The sequence below is a fragment of the Loxodonta africana genome, chromosome 21 (assembly GCF_030014295.1).
Source record: "Loxodonta africana isolate mLoxAfr1 chromosome 21, mLoxAfr1.hap2, whole genome shotgun sequence".
NCBI lineage: Eukaryota > Metazoa > Chordata > Mammalia > Proboscidea > Elephantidae > Loxodonta > Loxodonta africana.
Window position 1 is genome coordinate 59,246,700 of NC_087362.1, and position 27,924 is coordinate 59,274,623.

The window sequence follows — 27,924 nt, forward strand, 5'->3', positions numbered from 1 at the left end:
TTGATCTAATGTTTTGTGATTTTGAATTTTTGTTGGAGAAGTCCTTCCTTGCCCCTAACTCACAAAGATACTTTCCAACTTTAACTATATAGCACTGTTTCCCCAGTAAGATCTTTAATCTGCCTAGAGCCCAGCTCTGTATGAAGGGTTAAGTAGGGATCCTGTTTTATTTTTCTATGTATAATGAGACAATTTTCCAGCACCATCTATCAGGCCATATGTCCCTTCTTGGTGATCCACCTTGTTGTGTTTTAAGTCCCAGGGGTACATGGGTCTGCCACTGAGGCCTCTGGTCTGTTTCCCTAGTGGTCTTGCCTATGCCTGCACAGATTGCCACCGTGGCCTTGTAATGTCTTCATATCTGGAGGCAAGTCTTCCTTCTAAGCCCTTCTTTCATTAAGGTTGACTTAGCTCTTTGAGGACTACATGCCTCCATATAAACCACAGAATAAATTTTTTGAGAGTCTATAAAATAAAATCAACTGGAATCTTTATTGTAATTTCATTGAATTAATAAATTCTCTGTGAGGGGGGTTTATATTTTAATATTAAGTTGTCTATCTGAGAGCACAGAGTAAATACATCTTATTTCCTTGTATATTTTATATTATAATGAAAAAATACTAGAAATGAAGAAACTTGGGCAGAACAGAGAGAACAGGCAGGGTGCCGAGGTGAAGAGGACACTCCCTGTGGCACCTGGAGCACCACGGGACCCTAAGACCTTATAAGGTTATGATCAGAACAAAGCCTGGCTTAGCCACACACATGCCCACTGGTCTCTAATTTAATCCTTCATCAACCCTTTGGGCAGCTACTGTTATCCCTACTTTAAAACAAAAAACTATTGCCATCAAGTTGGTTCTAAATCACGGTGATCCTGTGTGTGTCAGACTATAGGGTTTTCAGTGGCTGGTTTTTCAGAACTAGACTGCCAGGCCTTTCTTTTGAGGCACCTCTGGTTGGACTTGAACTTCCAATCTTTTGGTTAGCAGCTGCTAGTTAACCATTTGCACCATCCAGGTACTCCTACTTCACAGGCTGAGGAAGGTGAGGAATTTGCCCCAGGCAAGTTGCAGAAGCAGAATTTGGACCAGGCAGGCAGACCTCAGGGTCTGCACTCTCAACCTCAGTGCCATCCCACCTCCTGGGCTGCGTTTGTTACCCTTCAATGGTTGGGAACCCTGTCCATCTACTCTAGGCCTTGGGATATATTTTTGCCACAACTCCTCTTGGCCTCAGCACAGTGTCCAGCTTGACCCTCAGAGCCACAGTTTGTAGAGACCCCAGGTGATAAGGGACCCTAGCCCCTCAGCCCCTGCCTGGACCTAGGGTGGAGAACCAGCTAGAACAGGAGCACACCCCAAAGTTGGCTACATCTCCCCATCTGTACCAGGAAATGAGCCCATTGCGGCCTGCGATTTGGTTAGCCCCACATACTGGTGAGCATGTCTGAGAAAGCCACAGGCCAGGGTTTCCCTTGAGACTAGGAGGTCAGGGACAAGACGATAATTCTTGAATCCAGGGAATGCCCTGGGAGGAGGTGTCAGCAGCTCAGGAAGCACCTGTTGTTGTTGTTGTGTGCCATCGTGTTGATTCTGACTCATAGTGACCCTGTAGGGCAGAGAGGAACTACCTTATAGGGTTTCCAAGGCTGTAATCTTTACGGAAGCAAACTGCCAGGTCTTTTCTCCTGTAGAGTGGCTGGTAAGTTTGAACCACTCACCTTTTGGTTAGCAGCTGAGTGCTTAACCATTGCACCATCAGGGCTCCCTAGGGCACCTAGCCCTAGCTTCAGCCCAACTTGCCGAGTGGCTCTGGGCAGGTTGCTGGGCCTCTCTGGGGCCCCAGTTCCTTGTCCCAGTGCAGAGCTGGTCTGTTGGCAGAGTTATAGAGGAAATCTGGAAGGGACCTTTAACCTCACGCTCTTATTTTACATCTAGGCTGCGGAGGGTCATGATTTGCTTTTCATGAAGGTTCTGCTTGGTTTTTCTTTAACCAAGGAGGCCTTGGAGAGTCAGCCTACTCCTACTGTCAGGCACTTTACTGTTGTCGTCTCAATGCTCTCTGGACAAGATGAGGACGTTCTATGATCCCCATTTTACAGAGGGGAAAACTGAGGCTCGGGGAGGTGAGGTGACATTCTCAGGGTAACAAACCCTAAGTAGCAGAACCAAGATTTGAACTCAGGCCTGTCTGACCCTGGAACAGCTGTTCCTTTTGAGCACAGGTTGCTAACTCTGAGACTTTGATGTCAGGGCACCTAGCCCTCCCCTTGAAAAACAGATGTCTATGAAGATAAGTCTGAAACCTAGCAAGTTTGTCCACAAAAACTGATAATGAGGCTCAACAGATGCAGTGTGCACACCTCAGGATTTCCCTTCCAGGAACACAGTGAATTGCATAAAGCCTTCCTGTCTGTTTGCAGGGTGGGAGGAGGGGGAAGCAAGGGCTTCTGGGAGCACCACCTCCATTCCTGTCAGACATCAGCACCAGCACCTGGGAGGGGGAGGCAGCTGGTAGCTCACACAGCTTTGGGGCTGTGAGGGAGGGTCTAGTAATAATAACTTCTCACCTGTGTAAGGCACTTGGCAGTGTCCAAAGCACATTGGAAAAGTTAGAGGTTGTGTGGGAGGGTGAGATTTCCCATGGTACTTAGTAAGTTAAGGCTAGAGTTAAGGCTAATGGGGTCGGGAACTTGTGAGGTTGGACCTGAGGAGAGAATTGACACCAATGCTCGCCACCCTCGGACTGGGGCAGGCCAGGGGGCTGCCTCCTCTCTCTGTCTCTGTTCTCTCTCAGTGTTAGCCTGTCTGCTAATTCTCTCTCTCTCTCTATCTCTCTCTACCTCTACCTCTACGATCTCTATCTCTTTTTGTTTCCTACCAGAGAAACCAAAATGCAATGGAGACATGGAGGGACAGCCACTAGGAAAAACAACAAACCCAAATTGATCTGGCCTGAGAAACACTTCCTGGCTCAGGGCCCTGTCAGGTTGGAGCCAAACCTGCACATGGATTCGTTCAACCGACAAATATTTATTCTGGGCCTGAACTGCACCAGGCCCTGAGCTCAGGCTGGGCGGAAACAGTGAGGAGGCAGTCATGGTTCCTGCTCCACTGGAGTTCCAATTCTGGTGGAAATGCCAAGCCTGCTCCCCCACCCTCAGCCCCCTGACCCACACACTGAACAGACAGGAGCAAAAATGCTCATCCCTCAGGTGTGCAGTATGCATGTGACAGTCTGGCCACTCCCAAAAGACTGCAGATCCAAGGTCCAGCTGCCCACCTGGCAGTCAGAGTGGAGACTCAGACTTGTTTGAGGTGTCATACCCACTGAGTCTGTGACGTTCTCTGAAGCCATGTCCCCAGACATCTTGAAGGCTGGCAGCCCCTGAATGGTAGAGGCTCTTCAGGGAGGATGGGCCCAGGTGGGACTGCAGAAACCAGGGCTGTGCTGGGTAGGAGGACCAACCCCCCACCTAAAAAGTTCAGCCAACAACTCCTCCAATGCCTGAGGGGACAATGACCTCCTGGAAACCTCCCCTCACAGGTACAAGCAGCCAGAAGTTGGAGTCTGAGAGGGAAGTGACAGGGGTAAGGGGAGAGGCTGGGGCTCCTTCAAGGGTCTGTGCCTACAAGAGACTCTCCTATTTAAGCTTAGGCTGTTCCTGAGACCAGAGGGTGGGTAAGGGCAAAGAATGGCTGCTTTGCTACCAAGGTGAGCGGGAAAGGGAGGGGAGGCGTCACTGTATGCTGGGAGGGGGCCCAGGATTATGAGCGCGTTAACCTTCTGCATTCCTGGATTCATGAACTCTCAGAACCACAGATGCATCTGGATGGGACCTTTGAGGCCACGTGGTCCAACCTGGTCTCCATCTCCCCTCCTCAGCCACAGTGTGCAGAGAAGGAGACTGTGGCCCAGAGAGAAGCAGGGACTGACCCAAGGTTACCCAGTAAGTCAGAGTTGAGTCCAGAGCTCAGGGCTCAGCTCCCAGTCTAGCCACTTGGCAGCCTCTTTATCCATGAGACACCGAGTGGGTCTGGTCGGCTTGGGTAGTTGCAGACGAGGAGGCACTCTGACTAGGGAAGTAGAGGAGAGCGAACCAGCCAAAGATGAAGATGCCTGGGGGTGAAAAGGGGTAGCAGTGAGCTTGTGGGTGGGGACATGCAGGGAGGGGGGCTATTTAAAAACTCTGCTTAAAAGACATTAGGGAAAAAATCAGGGAAAAATGAAACCTATTTCTAGAAAAGGACCAAATAGAAATTTTGGAAATTAAAAATAGGGTCTCTGACCAGAACTAGATGGTGCTCGGCTACCACCAAGGACCTCCCTGACAGGGAACACGACGGAGAGTCCCTGATGGAACAGGAGAAAAGTGGAATACAGACCTCAAATTCTAGTAAAAAGACCAGACTCGATGGTCTGACTGAGACTGGAGGGACCCCAGAAGACATGGCCCCCAGACTCTCTGTTAGCCCAGAATTAAAACCATTCCCGAAGCCACCTCTTCAGACAAAAATTAGGCTGGACTACAAGACATGAAATGATACTGGTGAGGAGTGTGCTTCTTAGCTCAAGTAGACACATGAGACTAAATGGGCAGCTCCTGTCCAGAGGCAAGATGAGAAGGCAGAAGGAGACAGGAGCTGGTTGAATAGAAACGGGGAATACAGGCTGGAGTGAAGAAGTGTGCTGTCACATTGTAGGGAGAGTAACTAGGGTCACATAACGATGTGTGTATAAGTTTTTGTACGAGAAACTGATTTGAATTGTGAACTTTCACTTAAATCACAATAAAAAAAAGAGTAAAAATATAGGATCTCTGAAATAAAAAAAAAAAAGCTTAACAGTCAAGATAACTCTAAAAACAAAAAAACCTGTTGCTGTCGAGTTGATGCCAACTCATAGGGACACTATAGGACAGAGTAGAACTGCCCCATAGGGTTTCGAAGGAGTCGCTGGTAGATTTGAACTGCTGACCTTTTGGTTAGCAGCTGAGCTCTTAACCACTGCTCCACCAGGGCTCCAAGATAACTAGATGGGATAAACTGAGAGACAGCAGGGATTTGGAAGATAGTGCTAAGGAATTACACTAGAATCCAGCACAGAAAGCTCCTGTGTGTGTATGTGCGCGCGCGTGCGTTCGTGTGTGTGTGTGTGTGTGTGTGTGTACAGGTGCCTCACCTTGCAGGGAGTTGAGCACTGCGAAGATATAAATGGTGAACAGGCCCAGGGGTGTGAGGATAGCCAGCCCCCACGTCATGCCCATCAGGCTAGAGAGGCCCAGCACAGTGAGAACCCCCTTCCAGTTCAGCCCCTGTTCCTTGCCCGCTGTGATACTTGACAGAGTGAAGATCTTCCAGGCCACCAGGCCAAGGACCATGGCACTAAAGAGGAAAGTGATAAGAAAGTAGCCATGGACGGTGACATAGAGGGCAGTCGTCTCACGAAACCAGCACCTGGAGGAAGAGGATGGCCGTTGGGACAAGGAGAGGAGAGCGTTGCCCAGCAAGTCCCCAGGAAGTCTCCCCTGACTGACCTTTGAAGACCAAAATGTCTTCCCCTATCTCCACCCACCTACCCCGCTTTCCTCCTGGGGCAGGTGGTCAAGGGCCTCTTTAGACCGTGTGTGCAAAAGGGCCAATTTGGCCCCAAAGGCATGTTTCATTTGCTCCACATATATTGTAAAAAAAAAAAAAAATTGAATTAATAGCTATCCTCTAAAAAACAGGTTTGGCATAAATATCCAGATTTCAGCTTCTCTTGTAAAACCCTACATCCGGCAGCTCCAAACGGCCTCCTGAAGACTCACTGAGTAGGTACATGGTTGCCATTCCACCACAGTTCCCATCCAGGCCCTTTGGCCCCTGATGTGATACTCTGGGGCCAGGCCCAAGGCCCTGCTGGCCCTTTCCAGCTCTGTGCTGGCTATGGGCTCAGGGGTGGGCACCATGAGAATGCCAGGGCAGGAGTCTGAAGGCTCAGCTCAGCTCCACTTTGTACTGCAAGGACAAAAGGCTCTAAAAGAGCATGTTGATCATCCCAATGGTACAGATGAGGAAACTGAAGCTTGCCCTGAGGGGCTTGGCCAAGGTCACACAATACGTCAAGAGTACAGCCTGGACTAGGACCAGGGCTGCTACAAGTGGTTGGGCAGGTTGTGCGCTGTACAATGGGTGGAGGGGGCAGTTGGGAGCTGAAATCCAGCATGTCCTCCACTTACCAGGTTAAGCGTCTGGTGGGGCACATTTTTCAATTTGCCCAAAGGTGCTCTATGGGCTAGTGGCAGCCCAGGCTAGAGCCCAGTATTCTGCCTCCTGGCTCAGTTCTCTTTCCCCCTTTTCAGCTCCCCTCTCTCATTTTCCTTCCTCCCTCCAGGCCTCAATTTACCCCTGCATGCCATGAGCTAGCTGGGTCTGAAGATTTTTCTGGCCTCATCACACTGAATCTCTCGTCCTAGGACTCCCTCCATTCCCCCTCCCTCCGGCTCCGATATGTGAAGCCTGGAACCTGGTATCAGCTCTGCTCCCCCAGCCACCACTCACAGCTCCAGCGTGGTACGGTTTTCCTCGTTCTGGATGGTGTAGCGGCCATAGCTGTTGGTACTCCCGGTGCCAATGACCACCAGGGCAGGGAGGCCTGGGAGCAAGGGGAGGAGGTAAGGCAATGCAGCCTCCCTGGGCATGCCCTCCTCCAGAACCCCTCCAGCTGCCCATTCCTTGAACCCTGAGCCTGTCTGACAGCTCCTCTCTCCCCAGGGAAATTCCCCTAGCCGGTGCCCCAGGGCCTGGCTGGAGGGAATGTCCACCCCATCCATCTCCTCTGACCATCCAGGTAGCACCTACCCCAGCCCACCAGGCTCAGCTTCAGGAAGTAGTGCCCGAAGTAGGTGTTGAAGACCTTGATGACAAGCAGATAGAGGTGGAAGGCTTCCAGGCCCATCCAGGTGAAGGTACAGAGCAGAAAGTAGTGGAAGACGGCTCCCCTAGCCCAGCAGGCAGCATTGGAGCCCTGCGAGCCATTCACCACAGTGATGAGGAAAGATAAATTCAGGAGGAACAGGCTGACACTCAGGGCCACATGGATCTTGGGGGTATCTTCTGACTTGAACCTCTGCCGGAAGAACCTGGGCCAAGAAGGGCCAGTGAAAGGCACAAGGGGCCACAACTCTCATGGGGCACCCAGGCCTTTCCACCCCACCTCCTCTGTTCCACCATGAGCCCTTGGCTCTCCGCCTGATCTTCCAGCTTCCATTCCTGCCCAGCAGCCAGTTTGTGATGCACTCAGGTTCAAGTTCAGGACCTCTCTCATGGCCCACAGGACCCTACAGGTTCCAGGTCCTGCCGGCCTCACCCCTTGGCTTGATGCTTTACCCAAACTGTATACCTTGTAATTCCCTGAACACCTTCTGTTTTTCATACCTCCTGGACTTCACCCACGCTCTTCACTCTGCTCTCAATGCCTGTCCCTGCCTCTCAGGCCCTCCCAACTTCTTTGACTGCTGACTCCTCCTCCACCTTCAGAACTCCCCTTAGACTTTTCCTTCTGAGGAGGCTGACTCTGAAGGCCCCTCGTTGTTGTTGTTGGGTGCCATTGAGTCCATTTCAACTGATAGCGATTCTGTGTGACAGAGTCATAGGAGTTTCTTGGCTGTAATCTTTACAGAAGCAGCTTGCCAGGTCTTTCTCTTGTGGAGCCACTGGATGGGTTCGAACCACCAACATTTTGGTTAGCAGCCGAGCACATAACTGTCATGCCACCAGGGCTCCTGAAGGCCCCTTAGCCTGGGTGGATGTAGAAGTTTCTCACCATCACAATGTAACTCTACCCTGCCCCTTATTTCTCCATGAACTCAAGGCCTAGCACAGCGGGCAGGAGGAGGCCCTGCTTCCTGTTGGTTCAGTGAGTGGATGAACAGATGGATGGATGTCAAGGCCTACAGTGGAGGTAGGGTGAGTATCATTAACCCAGTTTGATAGGTGGGGAAATGAGGCCCAGAGGGGGGACAGGGAGTCACCAAGCAGAGCAGGAGCTCTGACTCTGGGCTCTAGCCTCCCTGCCCAGGGCTGCCTCCCCAGGCTCATCTCCCCCAGTCGAACTCCCATTATGCATTCTTAGGAAATCAGATCCCAAAGGACTCTCACCAAAGGAATGGGAGCCTAGGGCTGCCTGCAGGGGGCATGCAGGATGATGTCCACCTCACCTGAGTTACGAGGCCCCACCCTTGGGAGCTGGTGACTGTTCCTTCTGATGCTCCAAGCCCGGCTCACAGGATCCAGCAATGCAGCTGGCTGGAAAGTCATGCTTAGCTTGTCCTAGGCTAAGGCTTGGGGGGTGGAGGTGACACCACTTATGCTCATAGTTCAGCTTCAGATGGACTGGGTGGGGCTGGTGGGGGGCAGAAGCCCAGGGTCAAATGGTGAAGGAGGCAAAGAGGCACGTCGAGAAGGGCAGTGACAGAGAACTGGTCCAGGAGTCAGGAGACCCAAAGGTACCTCCAGGAGGTGGAGACAGGGCAGGCCAGGCATGGGGCTGCTCCCACAGGCTCCCTATAGGCTCCTTCAAAAGGTCCTGTGGGTTCCTCAGCCACAACCTGGGCCTAGGAGAGTGGGGTTAGGCCATCTCTCTGTTTCTGCCCGTTCTGCACTCACCACCTCCCCTTCTGTAATCAGCCCCAAGTTCCTCTAAGGAACACCCTTCTCCACATTCAGCCATGAAGTTTGGGTGGGGTTGGCCCTTTGGTATCTCAAGTCCAACAGCAGGCACATGGCCTGACTTGGCCAATCTGTGCATTCCATCCTTTGAAGACCATGATCAGTTCAGTCATGGGTACATTGATCCAGGTCAGGCCAGTAAAGATCAATCCTAGTCTATACATGGGATAGCACACACACACACACACACACACACACACACACACACACACACAAGACACAGCTTCATGAATGCATGGTCTTCACAGTCCCACAAGACGTGGTGCCCAGAAGGGCTCTGTGCTTGGTTTTTAATGCTCTACAGTCACTGTCACTGTCTTAAAATTCTTAAAAACTTTTTAACAAACCCTCTGCCATCAAGTCAATTCCAACTCATAGAAACCCTATAGGACTGAGTAGAACTGCTCGGTAGGGTTTCCGAGGCTATAAATCTTTATGGAAGCAGGCTGCCACACCTTTCTCCCATGGAGTAGCAGGTGGGTTCGACCACGGACTTTTGGTTAGCAGCCAAGCGCTTTAAACTTTTTAACAAGGGGCTCCATATTTTCATTTTGCACTGGGCCCTGCAAATGATTTAGCCAATCCTGCATACACACACACACACACACACAAATGGATGCATGTAAAAAATGGTGAAAACTGAATAATGCCTGTTGTCTAGTGAACAGTACTGTGCCAATGTCAATTTCTTGGTTTTGACATTGTACTTCAGTTGTAAGATGTCACCATTGGGGAAAGCTGAGTGAAGGGTCTACAGCACTCTACGTACTATTTTTGTAACTTCTTATGAGTCTATAACTATTTCAAAATAAAATATTTTGGAAAGCAATAAAATAAAATATTTTACAAACAAAAAACATTCAAAATAAAATTAAAAAAAAAACCACCCCAATTCAGGGACTTAGTGTAGAAATATTGGGGGAGAGGAACCCCTTTTTATTTCTGCCTGAGTTGCTAAGAAGATGTGATGAAAACCTGGGGCTCCCAGGGGCCCCTGAGTGTGGAGAGGCTGCCTGACATGACTAATAAAGGGGAAAGCCAAGCTGTGAAATGCAGAGGGAAACCAAGTCCTGGTGACATCTTTTGAGCCCCTGGACCCAATCATGCCTGAAGCCCACTCTCCTTGGATTTTTCAATTACGGAAACCACGATGCCCTATTATGTTTAAGCCAATTTGAGTCAAGTTTCTGTCATTTGCTACTGAAATAGCCCTGCCACATTTCAACCTCTAACTCCATTTTATAGATGAGGAAACTGAGGTTTGGAGAGGGTGTCAGTACAAGGCTGCACAGCCAGGGTGCTTTCTACCCTGCCTTACCGCCTCCCTGAGGGCAGGAGGGAAGCATGGGGTGGGAAGTGGAGTCACTCACCTCAGGACAGTGTAGAGGGCAATAGTGAAAGCCAGGAAGAGCATGGAGGCTCCACAGCCCGCCTGGGAAATGCGTGTGAGCACCTGCACGGTGGCCTCGTCCAGGATTGGCCTCTGTGGGTGACCACCCCCCCCGCAAAGCAGAACCCTCTCAGCAGAGGCCTGGCCCACACCCTACACAGGCTCTGGCCCTGCCAGGCAACCCCCTCCCCAGGCAGGAGCCTCCAGGACTGCTGGGGTCAGGGTAGATTGGGACCCTTACCAGCAGCAGGGCAAAGAAGGTCAGGTGATCACAGCGGCAGACGGTACTCCTATCTCTGTGCTCCGTGGAGCAGCCCTTGAATGCCCAGTCTCCTGTCGGCCCTGAGAGAGGAGGCACCAGGAAGAGAGGGGAGAGGAAGAACTCTGAGGGTGAAGGCCACTCCACCTGCTAAGGGATCTATCCCCTCCCCACTATCTCATGCCAAGAAAGTCCTCCAGGCCCTACCTTTAGTCGCATCCCAGAATACACAGCTGAGGGTCATGTTCTGAAACCAGAGGGTGAAAATTACTGGGGAAGGAGGGAAAAGGGGGGTAGCACATTCCCATGTGTCTTAGCATGTGTGCATTGGGTAGAAAACAAGGCTCAGTCCCATGGGTCTCAGAGGAAAGCAAACTGCATCATTTCATATACCTTGGATCAGCATGTGAGGGGAGTGAATATGGCATATGGCTGGAGGGGGGTTGCGTGTCTGTGTGCATGTGACTTTAGGGGCACATGGAGGTGGACGGTTGTGACATCATATGCATGCATGTGGGTTACCAGGTCTCAATGGGAGTGGGTTTTGGTTTTTTGGATGTGCACCTCTATGAGCAAGCAAGTGGGTATTGTCTGGGGGCACGTGGGCATATATGCACAGGGCGGGCAAGTGTCTCTGGCCCTAATGCATAGTCCTGTGTGCACGTGTAAGCCTAGGAGGCACAGTGTCCTATGCGTGTCTGCTCAGAGCCCATATGCCCATGTGTGCCCACCCGGCTGTCTGCCCCACTGTGACTGCCAGGCCTGGGCAGGGGACTTACGGGGAGGTAATGTTGGTGGGAGAAGGTTATCTCCAAAGGCTTGGCCAACCCGGTGACAGGCGTACTGCCCACACTCAAGCCCACCAGGCGATTGTTCAACACGCTGCTGCCATCCTCCAGGCTGAGCCGGGGGCCCTGTGTAGGGGGAGGCCAGGCTGCAGAAGGGCTGCCCCAGCCCCAACCCTGACTGAGGGTCCCTGGAAGCCTCCAGGACCCATGGCCCTTGCCTGGAGGGAAAAGACTGGCCAGGGGTCCAGGGGCCCCCTCCAGGCAAACCGGCTGCCAAACTCATGCCTCTCAGTTGTAGGCCTCCAGAGCTCCTCTGTCCACTTAACCAGAGGGCACAAGGCCAGAAGAAATTTCAGCCTAGAAATGGAGGACAGGGGGTGCCCCTGGCCACAACAACACTCAGGGGTCCACGTCTGCACATGAAGAGATCTACAGCCCTGGGTACACACACCTGGCAGACATATTTTCAAGGGTGTGGGGACACTTGCTCATGTGGACATGGCCACGCCTGGGCACACATGATTAGCGTGCTGATATGAAAGTATCTGCGTGCTTGTGCCTGCACATGGACACGTGAGCACATGAACACACCTGGGCTACATATTCAAGTCCACAGCTCTGGTGTGTGGGGTGCCAGACCTCTGAGTGGGTGACTGCAGAGACAGGGGCCTGGGGTGACCATGGTCATGAGGCTGCTTTTGAAACATTCTCGAGGCTTGACCTGCTGCCCCACCATGCCCAACCAGCCCCTCAGCAAAGACTCCAGTGAGGGTGAGTTGGGGCCTGGGACCCAAGTGAACCTGGCATTTAACTGCTGAGTTACCCTGAGCCCCACCCAGGCCTCTCCTTACCTTGAAGAGATTCCCCAGACCAACATCCAGGATGGTTACGGCCAACCGGACCGAAGACCTCTTGCCCCGCAAGGATTCAAAAAAACTCCTGGGAAGCAGGACTCTATCAGGAGGCTTGTTCTCATTCTCCATCACCTGCCTTGGGATCTGTAACCACAGCCACAGCAGCACCCATCTTTACCCAAGGATTCCAGCCCCATGAGTTCTGCCACTCCCCCAGGTGGGAGGGGAACGTGAGGCAGATCCTGGTGGAAGGGCAGCACCTGCAGACATAAGCTCTGAGAGGCAGGACACCTGGGACACAGTCCAAGCTCTGCCACCTCCCAGCCTGTGAGGCCCTGGACAATTCATGGCACCATGGAGCCTCAGTGTCCCGTATATGAGAAGGGAGGTAACAATGTGCCTTATGGCCACCTGTCAAACAGAAAGGCTGTGAACAGATGACATGTGGAAGAGCTCCTGGACTGTGGCAGTCAGTTTGCAAGTGTGAGGAAGGTGTGGTTGTCTGTGGCGTGCTTTGGCCAGGTCCTCACAGCCTCTGTTTTTAAATAGGACTTATAGTGATGGTGGAGCCCTGGTGGTGCAGTGGTTAAGAGCTATGGCTGCTAACCAAAAGGTTGGCAGTTCGAATCCACCAGGCGCTCCCTGGAAACCCTGTGGGGCAGTTCTACTCTGTCCTATAGTGTTGCTATGAGTCAGAATCGACTTGACAGCAAAGGGTTTTTGTTTTTTTGGTTTATGGTGATGGTGCCTAGCTCCAGACTGGGGAATGAAGGGAAACAATAAGACCATCAGAAAAGTGTGACTCCCTTGGAGCTCAGGAAGGGAGATGGCAGAGGCAGAAATGGAGCCCATAAGAATCCACACTGAGCGTGTGTCCTCCTGCCCCTCGACCAATGACAAATTAACAAAAAACTGAAAACGGTCACAACATTAAGATAAATTTCACTGGTAATTACAGAAAAAAAAAAGTTGTGTTCATTCTTGATATCCCTCTTCTTCCTGGGACTGTAGCCTGATGCCCCCTGGTGCCTGCCTTAAAAGCATTTCCAGAGGCATTGGAACACGGAGCTACGAGGTGGAGCTGAAGGCCTCAATTTTCCCCTTCCCAGCCCAGACCCTGTGTCAGAGGGATACGTGGGCGATTCCTGTGGCTAGTGTGTACCCCATGCCGAGGGCTCAGCTGCTTAAAAAAAAAGAGTTGAGAAAGACCCTATCTGTCTTCCACCTCTCCTTCTCCAAATACACCAAAAAGTTCCTTCACATTAACCAACTTTCCTGTGTGCTTAAACTTTCGCCATTACGTTCATTCCTTAAGGAAGGCTGATGACCATTACTGAGTCCTCACTGTGGTAGGCATTCCCTGTCCATCATCTAGTTTGCTCCTCCCAGTAACCTTGAAAGTGGGCAATACCATCACCATTTTACAGATGGGGAAACTGAGGCTCAGGAAAGTTAAGTAATTTGCCCAAGATCACAATAGATAGTAAGGGGCACAGCTGGGATCTGAATCAGGAACAATGTAAACCAGGGTCTGCCAATTTAACTGTTTTACTATACTATCAAATGTGCCCTTTATCTGGTTTCAAATTGTTCTCTGGGTGGAAGAGATCATGGGAATTTTAGACTGTGGAGGAGATTTAGAACTCATTTTACAGATGAGGACTGTATGGCTCAAAGAGGAGATGGGATTTCCTGGAGGAGATTAGCGAAGTGGTGGAAAGTCTAGGACTGGAAGCCAGTTTTGCTGACACTCAATTCTGTGCTTTTCCAAACGATTCTTACTACAACCCTGCCTAATCTACTACCACGATCCACTCATCCAGTGAACTCACTAGCACTTGTTAGCAAGGAGAAAGAACTGCCAAAATAGGACACAGAAGGGATAAGTTTTGACGGGTACCAAGCACAGACCATGACTGTCTCAGAATTCTGAAAAGTTTGCCTGAGAGAAGTAGACCCAGGACCAGCCAACAGGGATGGGGGGGATCCCTTACCTGAGAGGGGGTCAGTGAAAAATACAGGTCATCTGAGGTGTCGGTGCTGAAGTTATGGACCAAAGTCTTCACAAAAGATGTATTCACAATCTCTATCGAAGTGTTCTCCACCAGGTGGGTCTCATAATCTAGCCAGTATCTGCAGGGGGCCAGGGGTCAGGAGAGAGAGTAGGATCTTACAGGCTGAATTACCCACTCACTTACTTGGTCCCCAGCCTGGATGACAGGAGGAGAGATACCACGCATAGCAATCGACAGACTCTTTGGTGAGAAGGGTGGCCCAGAAGACCAAATAGCAGACTCTGGGATTGCTACAGGAGGAAGGGGGTGGCTTGGGATCAATGTGGGCTGATCCTGAGGGATTCCAGATGGTTGCCCCTCTGAGTACTTTCAACTCTGAGGAGATGGCTGTGTGGCATAACTGAGCATGTCACCACTTTTGTTGAGTGCCAGCTGAACACTGGGAACTCAGCCTTTGAAGGTTAAGCATGTCTTAGCCTCTGAAAAACTAAGCATGTCTTGCAACAGAGCTGGTTTGGGAACCACATAGAACACAAAAGTTAACTGGCACTTATTTTACTGCTGTCGCGTTGCCATCCTTGTTGTGGCTGTTGTGTGCCGTCAAGTCGATTCCGACTCATAGCAACCTATAGGACAGAGTACAACTGCCCCATAGGGTTTCCTAGGCTGTAATCTTTACGAGAGCAGATCTCCAGGTATCTTCTCCCTCACAGAGGGTTGGGTTCAAACCTCCGACCTTTTGGTTAGAAGTTGAGCACTTAACCATTGTGCCACCAGGGCCCCTTAGCTGAACTGTTAGGGGGAAAGCAAGCCCTGGGTGCTCTCCGTGGTACTGAACCTCCCTGCACTCCAGGGGACGATTCCTTTTCCTATACCTGGATCCTGAACGCTGCTGCCTAACCTCCCTAAGCAATTCTGTTTTCCTTCCCTTCACCTAAGATAATTGCTTTCTACTATCTAGTTAGCGAATCCCCCTCTTCCTCTGTCCCCACCCTCGTAACCATTGAAGAATGTTTTCTTCCGTGTTAAAGCCTTTTCTTGATTTCTTATAATAGTGGTTTCATACAATATTTGTCCTTTTGTGACTGATTTCATTCAGCATAATGTCTTCCAGATTCATCCATGTTGTGAGATGTTTTGCAGATTCATCTTTGTTTTTTTTTTTATCATTGCATAGTATTCCATTGTATGTAAATACCATAATTTGCTTATCCATTTGTCTGTTGATGGGTACCTAGGTTGTTTCCATCTTTTTGCTATTGTGAACAGTGCTGCAATGAACATGGGTGTGCATATATCTATTCAAGTGACAGCTTTTATTTCTCTAGGATATATTCCAAGGAGTGGGATTGCTGGATGGTATGGTACTTTTTTTTCTAGATTCTTAAGGAAGCGTCAAATTGATTTCCAAAGTGGTTATACCATTTTACATTTTCACCAGCAGCATATAAGTGTTCCATTCTCTGCACAACCTCTCCAACATTTATTATTTTGTGTTCTCTGGATTAGTGCTAATCTTGTTAGGGTGAGATCCCTCAGCAATTCTGAACAGGTAAGGACCAGGGTAGCGGTGGAAGAAAAGGGAAACAGAAGCAGGTACAACCAGACCAAGACTATTGGAAAGGAGAAGCTATGGAGGGCTTTCCAGGGAGACAAAAGGGAAGCTTTCATTTGGCATAATTTTTGAACAGTCATTGTTACCAAGGGGGGAAAAAAATGAGATCACAGGAAAAATATTGCACAACAGAAAGAGTAAGCCAAACGTACTTAGGTGGGACAGACAATAAGGACACAATCCAGCTAGAAAGAGTGGGTCTGGATTGTTCAAATCCATTGACTGAGCTAACACCAAATTGATCCCAGCTTTGATTTGCCTTTTTGAAATCTAGACAAAGAAGTGTTGCAATTTTCATTGTTACCAAATAAAACAGTGAATTGTATTTCACTACATACACGTAAATTTCACCTCATGTACCTAAAAAAAAATTCCTTGGCCTCACAAAAGAAGTACAATTTACTTTCTCAAAGGGAGATTTTCTGATCTGGTTCTCAGGGCACTTAAAAAAGTTATTTTAGTCATGAAATGTAACATATTCAAAAATTCTCTAAAACATAGATGCATAGTTGAATTTATAATTACAAAGTGAATACCTGTTTAAGCATCATCTTCTTTGTCTGAGATTAATATAGCTTCTTGGCATGTGTTTTTCCACATTGTGCCTGTTTTTTCATGGTAGGGCAAAGAGGTTCAACACTTTGTCTTTCACCATGGAGAGGGTAGCTTAGCCTTCTCCAGGCCTCTGAGCGTTCCAAAAATTTACTGAGGTGCGGGGCCCATGAATACCTGTAGGGTTTATCTCCTACCCTCTAGTTCACTGATGTCTTAAGTACTTGCTACTGTAAACCTCTGAGAAGCAGAGCAGATTTTCCACAGTTTGTTACTGTTATTGTTGTGGATTGTAGATAGAAATGTGAAAGATAAAGCAATGAAACTTTCAGAAGAAAACACAGAGGAGTATCTTTATGATCTTGGGGTAGGCAATGATTCCTTAAACAGGATACAAAAGCATTAACTATAAAGAAAAATTGTAATACATTGCACTACATTAAAATGAGGAGCTCTGCCCTTCTTCAAAAGACAGCATTACAAGAATGAAAAGGCAACCTACAATGAGGGAGAAGATATTCACAGTATATACATTTGACAAAAGGACATGTATTCAGAATATATAAAGAACATCTAAAAATCACTAATAAAATTTCAAATAACCCCATAGAGCAATGTATAAAAGACTTAAAAGGGCATGTCACAAAGAGGCTATCCAAATGTCCAGGTTTTAAACTCCATTAGTCATCATGGGAGTGTAATTAAAATCACTATGATATACACTACGAACCTGCCAGAATGACTAAAATGAAAAAGTAGACAATGCCAAGTGTTGTCAAGGAAGTGAAGCAACTGGAACTATCTTATACTTCTGGTGGAAGTGAAATTTGGTTCAACCACTTTGGAAAACTATTTGACAGTCTCTGCCTACCCTCAAAAAAAAAAAAAAAAAAACCACAACCAAACCCATTGCCATCGAGTTCACTCATAGCAACCGTATAGGACAGAGTAGAGCTGACTCATAGGGTTTCCAAGGCTGCAAATCTTTATGGGAGCAGACTGCTGCATCTTTCTCCAGCAGAGTGGCTGGTGGATTTGAACTGCTGACCTTTTGATTAGCTGCCAAATGCTTAACCACTGTGCCACCAGGGCTCCTGTGCCTACCCTATTATCTACCTATTCCACCCCTAGGGATATATCTTACAAAATACATATGTTCACCAAAACACATCAACAAGAATATTCATAGCAGCACTATATGAATAAAGCCGGAAACTGTAGATCACCCAAATATCCATTAACATAGTAGAATGGATAAATGAGTTGTGATAGAATGTGATGTCAATTAGTTAACTATAAATACATACATTTCATGTCTGTTTATATATTACCTTACATATTACATAAAGGGCTAAAAAGAAATATACCAAAATAAAAATAATGGTTACCTGTTGGTGGTGTAGTGGCTAAGAGCTACGGCTGCTAACCAAGAGGCCAGCAGTTCCAATCCACCAGCTGCTCCTTTGAAACCCTATGGGGCAGTTCCTATAGGGTCACTATGAGTCGGAATTGACTTGATGATAACGGGTTTGGTTTTTTTTTTTTTTTTTCCTAGATGTTGAGATTAGGGGAAATTTCCTTTTTTTCTATAGCTGTTTTCCAAGTATTTTACAATGAATATAAATTACGTATTACTTTTATAATCAGAAGTCATTAAAATAAAGAACATAAACATTTACTGAGCTTCTACTTTTTGCTGATAACTCTGTATGCATTATCTCGATATCAACAACAACCTTATGAGGAAGGTATACTAGAGAGATTAAGAATGAAGCCTTTACGGATTGGCAAGGAGGAAGTAAAATTATCTCTATTTGCAGATGACATGATCTTATACAGAGAAAACCCTAAGGAATCCTCCAGAAAACTACTGAAACTAATAGAAGAGTTTGGCAGAGTCTCAGGTGATAGGATAAACATACAAAAATCACTTGGATTCCTGTACATCAACAAAAAGAACATCGAAGAGGAAATCACCAAATCAATACCATTTACAGTAGCCCCCAAGAAGATAAAATACTTAGGAATAAATCTTACCAAAGATGTAAAAGACCTATACAAAGAAAACTACAAAGTACTACTACAAGAAACTAAAAAGGACCTACTTAAGTGGGAAAACATACCTTGCTCATGGATAGGAAGACTTAACATAGTAAAAATGTCTATTCTACCAAAAGCCATGTATACACATACAATGCACTTCCGATCCAAATTCCAATGTCATTTTTTAATGTGATGGAGAAACAAATCACCAACTTCATCTGGAAGGGAAAGAAGCCTCGGATAAGTAAAGCATTACTGAAAAAGAAAAAGAAAGTGGGAGGCCTCACTCTACCTGATTTCAGAACCTCTTATACAGCCACAGTAGTCAAAACAGTTTGGTACTGGTACAACAACAGGCACATAGACCAATGGAACAGAATTGAGAACCCAGATATAAATCCATCCACATATGAGCAGCTGATATTTGACAAAAGCCCAGTATCAGTTAATTGGGGAAAAGATAGTCTTTTTAACAAATGGTGCTGGCATAACTGGATATCCATTTGAAAAAAAATGAAACAGGACCCATACCTCACACCATGCACAAAAACTAACTCCAAGTGGATCAAAGACCTAAACATAAAGACTAAAACAATAAAGATCATGGAAGAAAAAATAGGGACAACCCTAGGAGCCCTAATACAAGGCATAAACAGAATACAAAACATTACCAAAAATGACGAAGAGAAACCAGATAACTGGGAGCTCCTAAAAATCAAACACCTATGCTCATCCAAAGACTTCACCAAAAGAGTAAAAAGACCACCTACAGATTGGGAAAGAATTTTCAGCTATGACATCTCCGACCAGCGCCTGATCTCTAAAATCTATATGATTCTGTTAAAACTCAACCACAAAAAGACAAACAACCCAATCAAGAAGTGGGCAAAGGATATGAACACGCACTTCACTAAAGAAGATATTCAGGCAGCTAACAGATACATAAGAAAATGCTCTCGATCATTAGCCATTAGAGAAATGCAAATTAAAACTACGATGAGATTCCATCTCACTCCAACAAGGCTGGCATTAATCCAAAACACAAAATAATAAATGTTGGAGAGGCTGCAGAGAGATTGGAACTCATACACTGCTGGTGGGAATGTAAAATGTACAACCACTTTGGAAATCCATCTGGCGTTATCTTAAAAAGTTAGAAATAGAACTACCATACAACCCAGAAATCCCACTCCTCGGAATATATCCTAGAGAAATAAGAGCCTTCACACAAACAGATATATGCGCACCCATGTTTATTGCAGCTCTGTTTACAATAGCAAAAAGCTGGAAGCAACCAAAGTGTCCATCAACGGATGAATGGTTAAATAAATTGTGGTATATCCACACAATGGAATACTACGCATCGATAAAGAACAGTGACGCATCTGTGAAACATTTCATAACATGGAGGAACCTGGAAGGCATTATGCTGAGCGAAATTAGTCAGAGGCAAAAGGACAAATATTGTATAAGACCGCTATAAGATCTTGAGAAATAGTATAAACTGAGAAGAATACATACTTTTGTGGTTACGAGGGGGGAAGGGAGGGAGGGTGGGAGAGGGTTTTTTTTACTGTTTAGCTAGTAGATAAGATCTGCTTTAGGTGAAGGAAAGGACAATACTCAATACGTGGAAGGTCAGCTTAACTGGACTGGACCAAAAGCAAAGAAGTTTCCGGGATAAACTGAATGCTTCAAAGGTCAGTGGAGCAAGGGCAGGGGTTTGGGGACTATGGCTTAAGGAGATTTCTAAGTCAATTGGCAAAATAATTCTATTATGAAAACATCCTGCATCCCACTTTGAAATGTGGCGTCTGGGGTCTTAAATGCTAAGCGGCCATCTAAGATGCATCAATTGGTCTCAACCCACCTGGATCAAAGGAGAATGAAGAACACCAAGGTCACACGATAACTATGAGCCCAAGAGACAGAAAGGGCCACATGAACCAGAGACTTACATCATCCTGAGACCAGAAGAACTAGTTGGTGCCTGGCCACAACCGATGAGTGCCCTAACAGGGAGCACAACAGAGAACCCCTGAGGGAGCAGGAGATCAGTGGGATGCAGACCCCTAATTCTCATAAAAAGACCATACTTAATGGTCTTACTGAGACTAGAGGAATCCCGGCGGTCATGGTCCCCAAACCTTCTGTTGGCCCAGGACAGGAACCATTCCCAAAGACAACTCATCAAACATGAAAGGGACTGGACAGTGGGTAGGAGAGAGATGCTGATGAAGAGTGAGCTATTTGTATCAGGTGGACACTTGAGACTGTATTGGCATCTCCTGTCTGGAGGGGGGATGGGAGGATAGAGAGAGTTGGAAGCTGGCAAAATTGTCACGAAAGGAGAGACTGGAAGGGCTGACTCATTAGGGGGAGAGAAAGTGGGAGTATGGAGTAAGGTGTATATAAACTTATATGTGACAGTCTGACTTGATTTGTAAACGTTTACTTGAAGCTCAATAAAAGTTAAAAAAAAAAGAATGAAGGCTTTGGAATAATAGTAAAATAACTATGCTAATAATGAGATAATGATAATAGCTAACATGTACGAATTATATATTTAATCCTTACAATAATTCTGTAAGTTGGGTGTTATTTTTAACTCCACTCTACAGATGAGCAAGCTGAAAGACAACCTGTCCAACATCCAGTGCCACTTTTGAGCACTGTCAATCTGACCTCAGCTTATATAATACTATATACCCCCCAACTGCCTTCTAGATCTGGCTTCATGTTTCATTTTGCTACTTATCAGCTGGGAACGTTATTTAACCTTTGGGATTTGACTTTCTGGAGTCTTAGTTTCCTCATCTGAAAAATGGGTTGATAACAAGACCTACCTCGTAGGGTTGTTGTGAAGATAGAAGAGATAGCTGAAGGCACTTGGCACAGCTCATAAATGATGGAGTTTGGAATAGAACCCAATTTCTCTGATCTCAGAGCCCTGCTTTTTCCATGACAATGCCACCATAAGGCAGCACAAAGAGGAGCCCCCGTAGGGCTCTTTGGAGCTAAGAAACTGCAGGTGGACATTGGGGTGTTTCCAGGCCACTGAAATGATGTCATTCAGTCAGATTGCTCTCCTAACACCAAGCTTGAGAGGGCAGGGTTTTCATTCATTTATTTAACAAATATTTATTTAGTGCTGACTATGAGGAGCCCTGGTCGGCAGTTTGAATCCACCAGGTGCTCCTTGGAAACCTAAGGGGCAGTTTTACTCTGTCTTATAGGGTTGTTATGTGTTGGAATCAACTCAATGGCAACAGGTATAAGAAGCCCTGGTGGCATAACAGTTAACTGCTCAGCTGCTAACCGAAAGGTTGGCGGTTTGAACCCACCCAGCATCTCCTCGGGAGAAAAACCTGGCAATCTGCTTCCATAAAAATTACAGGAAGAAAGCCCTATGAGGCAGTTCTACTCTGTCTCAGAAATGGCTGGATAGCACCTAACAATAACAATAGCGAATATACCAGGCACTGTTCTGGGTATCCCTGAAGAGTTATAGGCAACTTTTATTGGAAGTGGAGGAGAGAGAAGCAGAGTATTTTTGGAGATGACTCACGGAGATGCTATACCTTAAACACCTTCCTCTCCCTCACCCCTCATCTAATTGGTCTCTTGGTCTTATTGATTACACACCACGCAATTCTCTCATCCATTCTCCTCTCCTGGTGCGTGGTGCCAGTTGGGCATGTCTCCTCCTGTGTCACCACCCAGAAGCCTGAGCAGTCTTCCTAAAAACACAAAGTTGACCATGCTCTTCCTCTGCTTAAAATATGTCATTGCTCCCATTCCCCCCACCCCGACCCCCCACTGGTATAGAATAAAATCCAGACTCCTCTGCAGAGCTCGCAATCTCTTTGGACTTTGGTCCCTACTCACATTTCTAGGCCTATCCCCCACCTGTTCCCCTCTCTCTGACAGCTCTCTCCCTCAGATCTTTACTGTTTCACAGTTCAAAGCACTGTAGTTCTCCTTCAATGTTCAAGTAGGTTCTGCTGACTGTATCCCCCACCATTGCCTGAATCCAGCTGGAAAACTCCTGTGCAACCTTCGAAGCCCTTTCATGGTTTGTCTCCTTTCATGGGTGAAGCATGGCAGGCTTCCTTCTCTGGGCTCAACTGGCACCTTGTTCACCTTTCTAGATCTGTATGATCACACTCTGGAGTCATCAACATTTGGGCCCATGTCTGTCGCTCCACAACTCCCAAGGGCAGAGCTGATTAATCTCTGCATCTCCTGGACCAGCAGGGCCCCTGATTCCCAGGAGGTCTGGGTGTCAAACAACAAATAGAAGAATGAGATGGGAGCTATGTTTTCTGGCCATGGGGGCTGATGGCTCCATCCCTTTCCTGGTTGCTTCCCCCATCCCAAAGCCCCAGATTTCTGCCCCAGCTTCGAGGGCCCCCTCACCTCTGCAAGTTTTTCAGATTGCAGGAGTCATCCTTCCGCCTACACATTGTGAAGCACGTGGCAGTGCTGTTCAGGCTGAAGGAGTCATACTGGCCCGAATTGACCACCCCCAGGCAGGCGTTTCGCGGCTTCTCGGGATATTTTTCACCTGAGGGAGGGAGACAGAGAGTGTGACAGGGCTGGGTGGGGAGGAGACAGCAGGGGGTTGAGAAGGAGACTGAGCTCCAGATTCTGGTGGTATGGGCTGGAATCCCAGTCCACCCACACTGGCTGTGTGTACTTGAGTTGGACTCAAACCCAGACCCTGGCCTCAGTTTCCAAAGTGGAAAGAGATACTGCCCCCACCTTACAGTGGGATACTTTGGGGAAAACACATACCAAGGGCTTAGCATGTGGCTCTGTAGATAAAAAGGTCCATATGTTAGTGCTATTACTCCTTTATCACCTCCCCCGTGGAGTCTTCTTGACTTTCCATGAGTGTTCCATATCAGACTTTACGAAGCCCTGACAACTGTGACCGCACGATGTAACTATCGGGGGTATTCTGTCCTGGTTTGCCTCATTCTCCCACATTCACGTTAGGACTCTCACAGCTACCTCCTGAGGAAGGTACAGAACACAGCAAACTGAGGCCCCCTGGGGCGCAGTCACTTGTCCAAGGTCACCAACTTGTTGGAGGCTGCTCCAGGACTAGAGACCAGCTTTCGTGACTTCTAGTCCAGTTCTCTTTCACCTGGTAGAGGTGATGGAGTGGAAGCTTTAGGTCACTTGCTAGCTATGGGACCTCAGACAAGTTACTTAAACTCTCTGAGCCTATATCTTCTCACCTGCAAATGGGGTTTCTAATACCCTCCTTCCAAGTTCTGGGACATAACATAAAGAACATAGCCCATTGTAGGGGTTCAAAGAGCCATTATGACTTATTCCAGGAGTTGAGAACTTCATTGTTAAGATTATTTGTATATTTGCGTTGGATGTATGTCTGGGCGTCCAGATATTACCTGCCTCTCAACAAAAGTCAATCCATGCATAGAGTTCTTAAAAATGTTAAAAAGTACATGAGGACGTAAATAAAAAGTGAAAGTCTCCCTTCCTGCAGCTTCCAGGCCACGCTCCAAAGGTAAACACTTTTAACAGTTGATTGCACAACCTTCTGGAAATTTTCTATGCATACACAAATACTTATATGTAGATTATTTAAAAATGTACATGAATGGGATCTCTAAGCTATATATCCGTTACATCTTAGGGAGCTTTCCACATCAGCACACATTAATCCGTATTATTCTTTCAACACTTGCATACTATTGCATCATGCAGGCGCTGCGACACTTTCGCAACAGGTCTGCTATTGATGGACAGTTAAGTGGGTTTGTTTTTTGTTTCTTTGTTGCTATTTGAACAATGCTTCAATGACAATCTTTGAGAGTGTACATGTTTGCCAGTTCCTGCTGAGAATTCATAAAAACATTCTTATAATAGGAATGTATGTGCTTTTAAAAATTGTTAGATATTATTGAATTTCCCTCCAAAAATGTACCTATTTCCACTCCCATCAAAAGCAGACAACAGTGACTATTTCCCCACATGCTCACAATCCTAGATTTTACCAAACTTTTAAATTTTTTGCCAATCTGAAAGGTAAAACTAATCTCTTTTTAATTTTCACATCTTTAAGGAGTTTGAGGAAACCCTGGTGGTGTAGTGGTTAAGTGCTATGTCTGCTAACCAAAAGGTCAGCAGTTCGAATCCACCAGGCGCTCCTTGGAAAGTCTACGCAGCAGTTCTACTCTGTCTTGTAGGGTCGCTATGAGTCAGAATCAACTCGACAGCAACAGGTTTGGGTTTGTTTTTTTAAGGAGTTTGAGTAATAAAAAAAAAAGTAGCTATCTATATATTCTCTGGCCATTTTTATCTCTTTGTCTGTGAACTACTTCCTCCTGATCTTTACCCATTTGGGCGTCGGGGTGGGTCTTGTTTTCTGGAAGAACACTGTAGGTACTGTTAAGGGAGGCTACCTGTGAAATATATGGAGCTGGGGTGAAGTGGGCAGGGAGACATTTACTTTTCATTTTTTATGCTGTCCTCCAGTGTTTGCTTTTTTTGTAAAACTATGCACAATACTACTTTCACAATTTAAAAAACTACTTAATATTTAATCATTAAGATAAAAATGAAATACACAGTAAGGATAAAGACAGCAAAGCTAGAGGAAATTTAGGGCAAAAAATTATATTTTAGAACAGATTTTATAATGATCAGATCTGTGTATGACAATGCTGTTTTAATTAGCTTTTATAAAGGAAACTTAAACTTCTGCTAACTTGTAAAGATAATCATGACACATCGTTTAGTGAGAAAAGCAGGCAGTAGATGATCATTTATATAATATAATCCACCTTTGCTTTTTTGAGGTGTCTGGGTAGTGCAATAGGTTAAGTGTTCAACTACTAGGCAAAAGGTTGGCAGTTCAAATCCACCCTAAGAGGCCTGGCGATGTGCTTCCAAAAGGTCACAGCCTTGAAAACTCTATGCAGCAGTTCTACTCTAGCACACATAGGATTGCTATAAGTCAGAATCCACCTGAGGGCAACTCTGGGATTTTTTTTTTTTTTAAATAAAGGAGAGAGAGAGAGAGAAAGAAGGTAGCGAGGAAGAGGGGAAAAGAGAGGAGAGGAAATTGGCAACTCAAGGGAGGTACCATTATCTTTGCAATCCCAGCCCCCCATATGCCCATGGGGTTATGAATGGGTGCTGGGTGTACCCACTGCTGGGTGGTAACACAGTGTCCCTCTGGCCTGCTGCGAAATTTCGGTGTTGTCATGTATTTGGTGCTCTTGACTAGTACCTAGCACCGAACAAATACTTAAATATCACAAAATTCTTTCTTGAAGACTTTGAAAGCATCTAGACCAGACATGAGACCCTGAACTAGGCCATCTCCCCTCCTGTGTAGGCACTGGCGTCCTCTGCCTTCACATTTCCTCCATACTTGTCCACCGCTCTGTGGCCGAGGCGGGCCTCCAAGGTTAGCACCCACAGGGCTCTGTGCTCTTGGCTTCCATTTGGGTTCAGTAAATGCGGAGGGGACAGGAGGCCAGGGGGGTAGGAGAGGTGGATATTTGCTTCTCCTTCTGCCCCTGTGGCCCCATCTCTCCTACAGCCGCAGCTTGTTCTCCTGTCTGGTGCCCGCTCCCTCCCTTGCCCTCAGGCCCAGGGATGCTAACAGCTTACCTCAGTGCCAGCCCTAGTGCGTCACCCCCTTCTTGGTCCTTCTGCCCGTGCCCACGCCTTTGTAAACTGTTCCTTTATTAAAGCTTCTCTCTGGTCCCCCTTAGAAGTCCTGGTGGCACAGTGGTTAAGGGCTTGGCTGCTAACCAAAAGGCTGGCAGTTCGAATTCACCAGCTGCTCCTTGGAAACCCTATGGGGCGGCTCTACTCTGTCCTACAGGGCTGCTATGAGTTGGAATCCACTCCATAGCAATGAATTTGGTTTTTTCGGTTGTTCGTTACAGTGTGAATCTGTCACCTGCTGGTTCCTGACTGCAGAGTCCCCAGATGCTGGGCTCCCACCTCCCCAACCCTTGTCATTCTGCTAGACTGAGAGCCCACTAGGGTAGGGACCACCACAGTAACAAGCAAAGGGCCTGGCACAGCTTATAGGGCTTGTCAGTGTTTTGAGAATGAGTGAATGAGTGAATAAACAAATGAGTGGATGGAGACTCACCCATAAACCTCCACAAAGGAACAAGGATTACCTCTAGATGTAAACATCTCAAAGCTCCTCACACTGTTCAAATCGCTAATGCTTTGCCCAAACCAGAGCGCCGCCAGCACCACAGGGGCGATGTGTTCACTCAGAGGAGCCATGAGTGCCCAACCAGTGCATTACAGCTTTTGTGAAGGACCCAGCATCCTTATGATATCTACTGAGACCTGGTGGCAGCCCCTCTCTGGTTAATAATAAATTATCCGTCAAGTGTTGGCAATGAACTTCTCTGAACCAAGCCTCTGGGAGGATCGAGCTGCCATTTCACCCTTTTTCTGAACTGGGGACTGAACTCCACGCTTCACTGAATCCCCTGACATTTGCAAGGAAGCAGGGTTCTTAAAGCCCAAAGAGGCTGATCAATGTGCCCAAAGTCAACCGCCAGCACACGGGAGCTGAGCTTCAAATCCACATTTCCCTGGGTCCAAGAGTGGGGCCATTCATTCCATGCTGGACAGACACAGAGGAGACAGACGCACAGCCACTCACTGAATCAGGAGCAAGTAGGACCATGGAGCTGAGATGGGAACATGGCAGAGGGAGCATCTCCCATTGCCCAAAGGGATGGCTGTAGATGTCACAGAGCGAACAAAGAGTAAAGAACAGACCAGGTGGACGATGAGTGGAGGTGGCTGACCCAAGAGCAAGGACCACAGCAGCAAAGGCCTGAGCTCCCAGCTTAGCCTCGAGAACCACCCACCAGGTGTTTGTCTACACAAGGCTGGGGAGAGAAGAAGTGGGAGGAGTCTTTTTCTGGCTGGCTGTGGGACCATTTGCAGAGACAGGGAGGGGGAGCTGGTGTGGGTGGTATGTGAGGGTGGAGGGGCCCGATGAAGGGGTGGGGAGAGGGCAGTGTGAGCCTGCCTGGCCTCAGCTTCCGAAGGGTTCTGTCCCCCTTCCCCAGGAGCTCAGTGGCCAGTGAAGCCACATCCCAGAGCCAGGCCAGTCAGGGACCCACAGCCTGGAAGTGGGGGAGCCGGGAAGCACTCTGCACCACCCCAACAAAGGCACTCTGGAAAGAAAGGGAACTTGAGGCCCAGCGCTGACCCAAGCCTTTTGGGACGACAGGACTGACCAGAGGGACAAGGCTAGCAAAGGTGCTGAACAGGTCAGGGCAGGCTCCTCAGGGAACCCCAGAAACCCCCACTCTCCACCCCTGCTGTGTCTCAGACCTTCCCCCCACCTGGCCCCTCAGCAGAGCAGGGCCTCAGAGCTTGGCAGGAGGAGAGGACGAATGGACCTGCTCACCTGAAGCCAAGAGCAGAAGGAGCAGGAAATGTAGGACCCTGAAGCTCCTGGGTGTCACCATCCTTGTCCAGCCTTGTCTGACCTGGCCGGAGCCCTGCAGCTGTCTGGCCTCCTGGCCTTCTGGTCCCAGGCTCTACTGAACCGCCTGTCCCCACCCCCGCCATTTCCTGTGGCCTCTTTCTCACTCTTCTTGCTCAATGGCACCATCGGTTGGGTTATGAAAGGCGAGTACAGGGAACTGGGCAGTGCTCCCAG

The 27,924-nt window shown here is 47.6% G+C and overlaps 1 protein-coding gene across 4 annotated transcripts; it reads right to left on the bottom strand.

The window, feature by feature from the left end:
* Positions 1 to 529: 529 nt before the first annotated feature.
* On the bottom strand, positions 530 to 27,820 carry ADGRG3 (adhesion G protein-coupled receptor G3). 4 transcript variants are annotated; one of them, XM_010596146.3, is made up of 12 exons: positions 27,670 to 27,808; positions 22,653 to 22,800; positions 14,003 to 14,141; positions 12,006 to 12,152; positions 11,146 to 11,280; positions 10,574 to 10,613; positions 10,349 to 10,449; positions 10,088 to 10,200; positions 6,849 to 7,129; positions 6,549 to 6,642; positions 5,188 to 5,462; positions 538 to 4,125 (listed from the first exon to the last, which is right to left on the bottom strand). In XM_010596146.3, exons 1-12 carry the CDS (start codon positions 27,728 to 27,730, stop codon positions 4,019 to 4,021), a joined length of 1,641 nt encoding a protein of 546 aa, XP_010594448.3. In that variant the 5' UTR covers positions 27,731 to 27,808; the 3' UTR covers positions 538 to 4,018. The 4 variants fall into 4 exon arrangements, with proteins under 4 accessions (XP_064130051.1, XP_010594448.3, XP_064130052.1 ...); XM_064273982.1 differs by lacking the exon at positions 27,670 to 27,808 and adding an exon at positions 21,879 to 21,973 and having other exon boundaries at positions 22,653 to 22,766; XM_064273981.1 differs by lacking the exon at positions 11,146 to 11,280 and having other exon boundaries at positions 530 to 4,125; positions 27,670 to 27,809.
* Between the last annotated feature and the right edge of the window lie 104 nt (positions 27,821 to 27,924).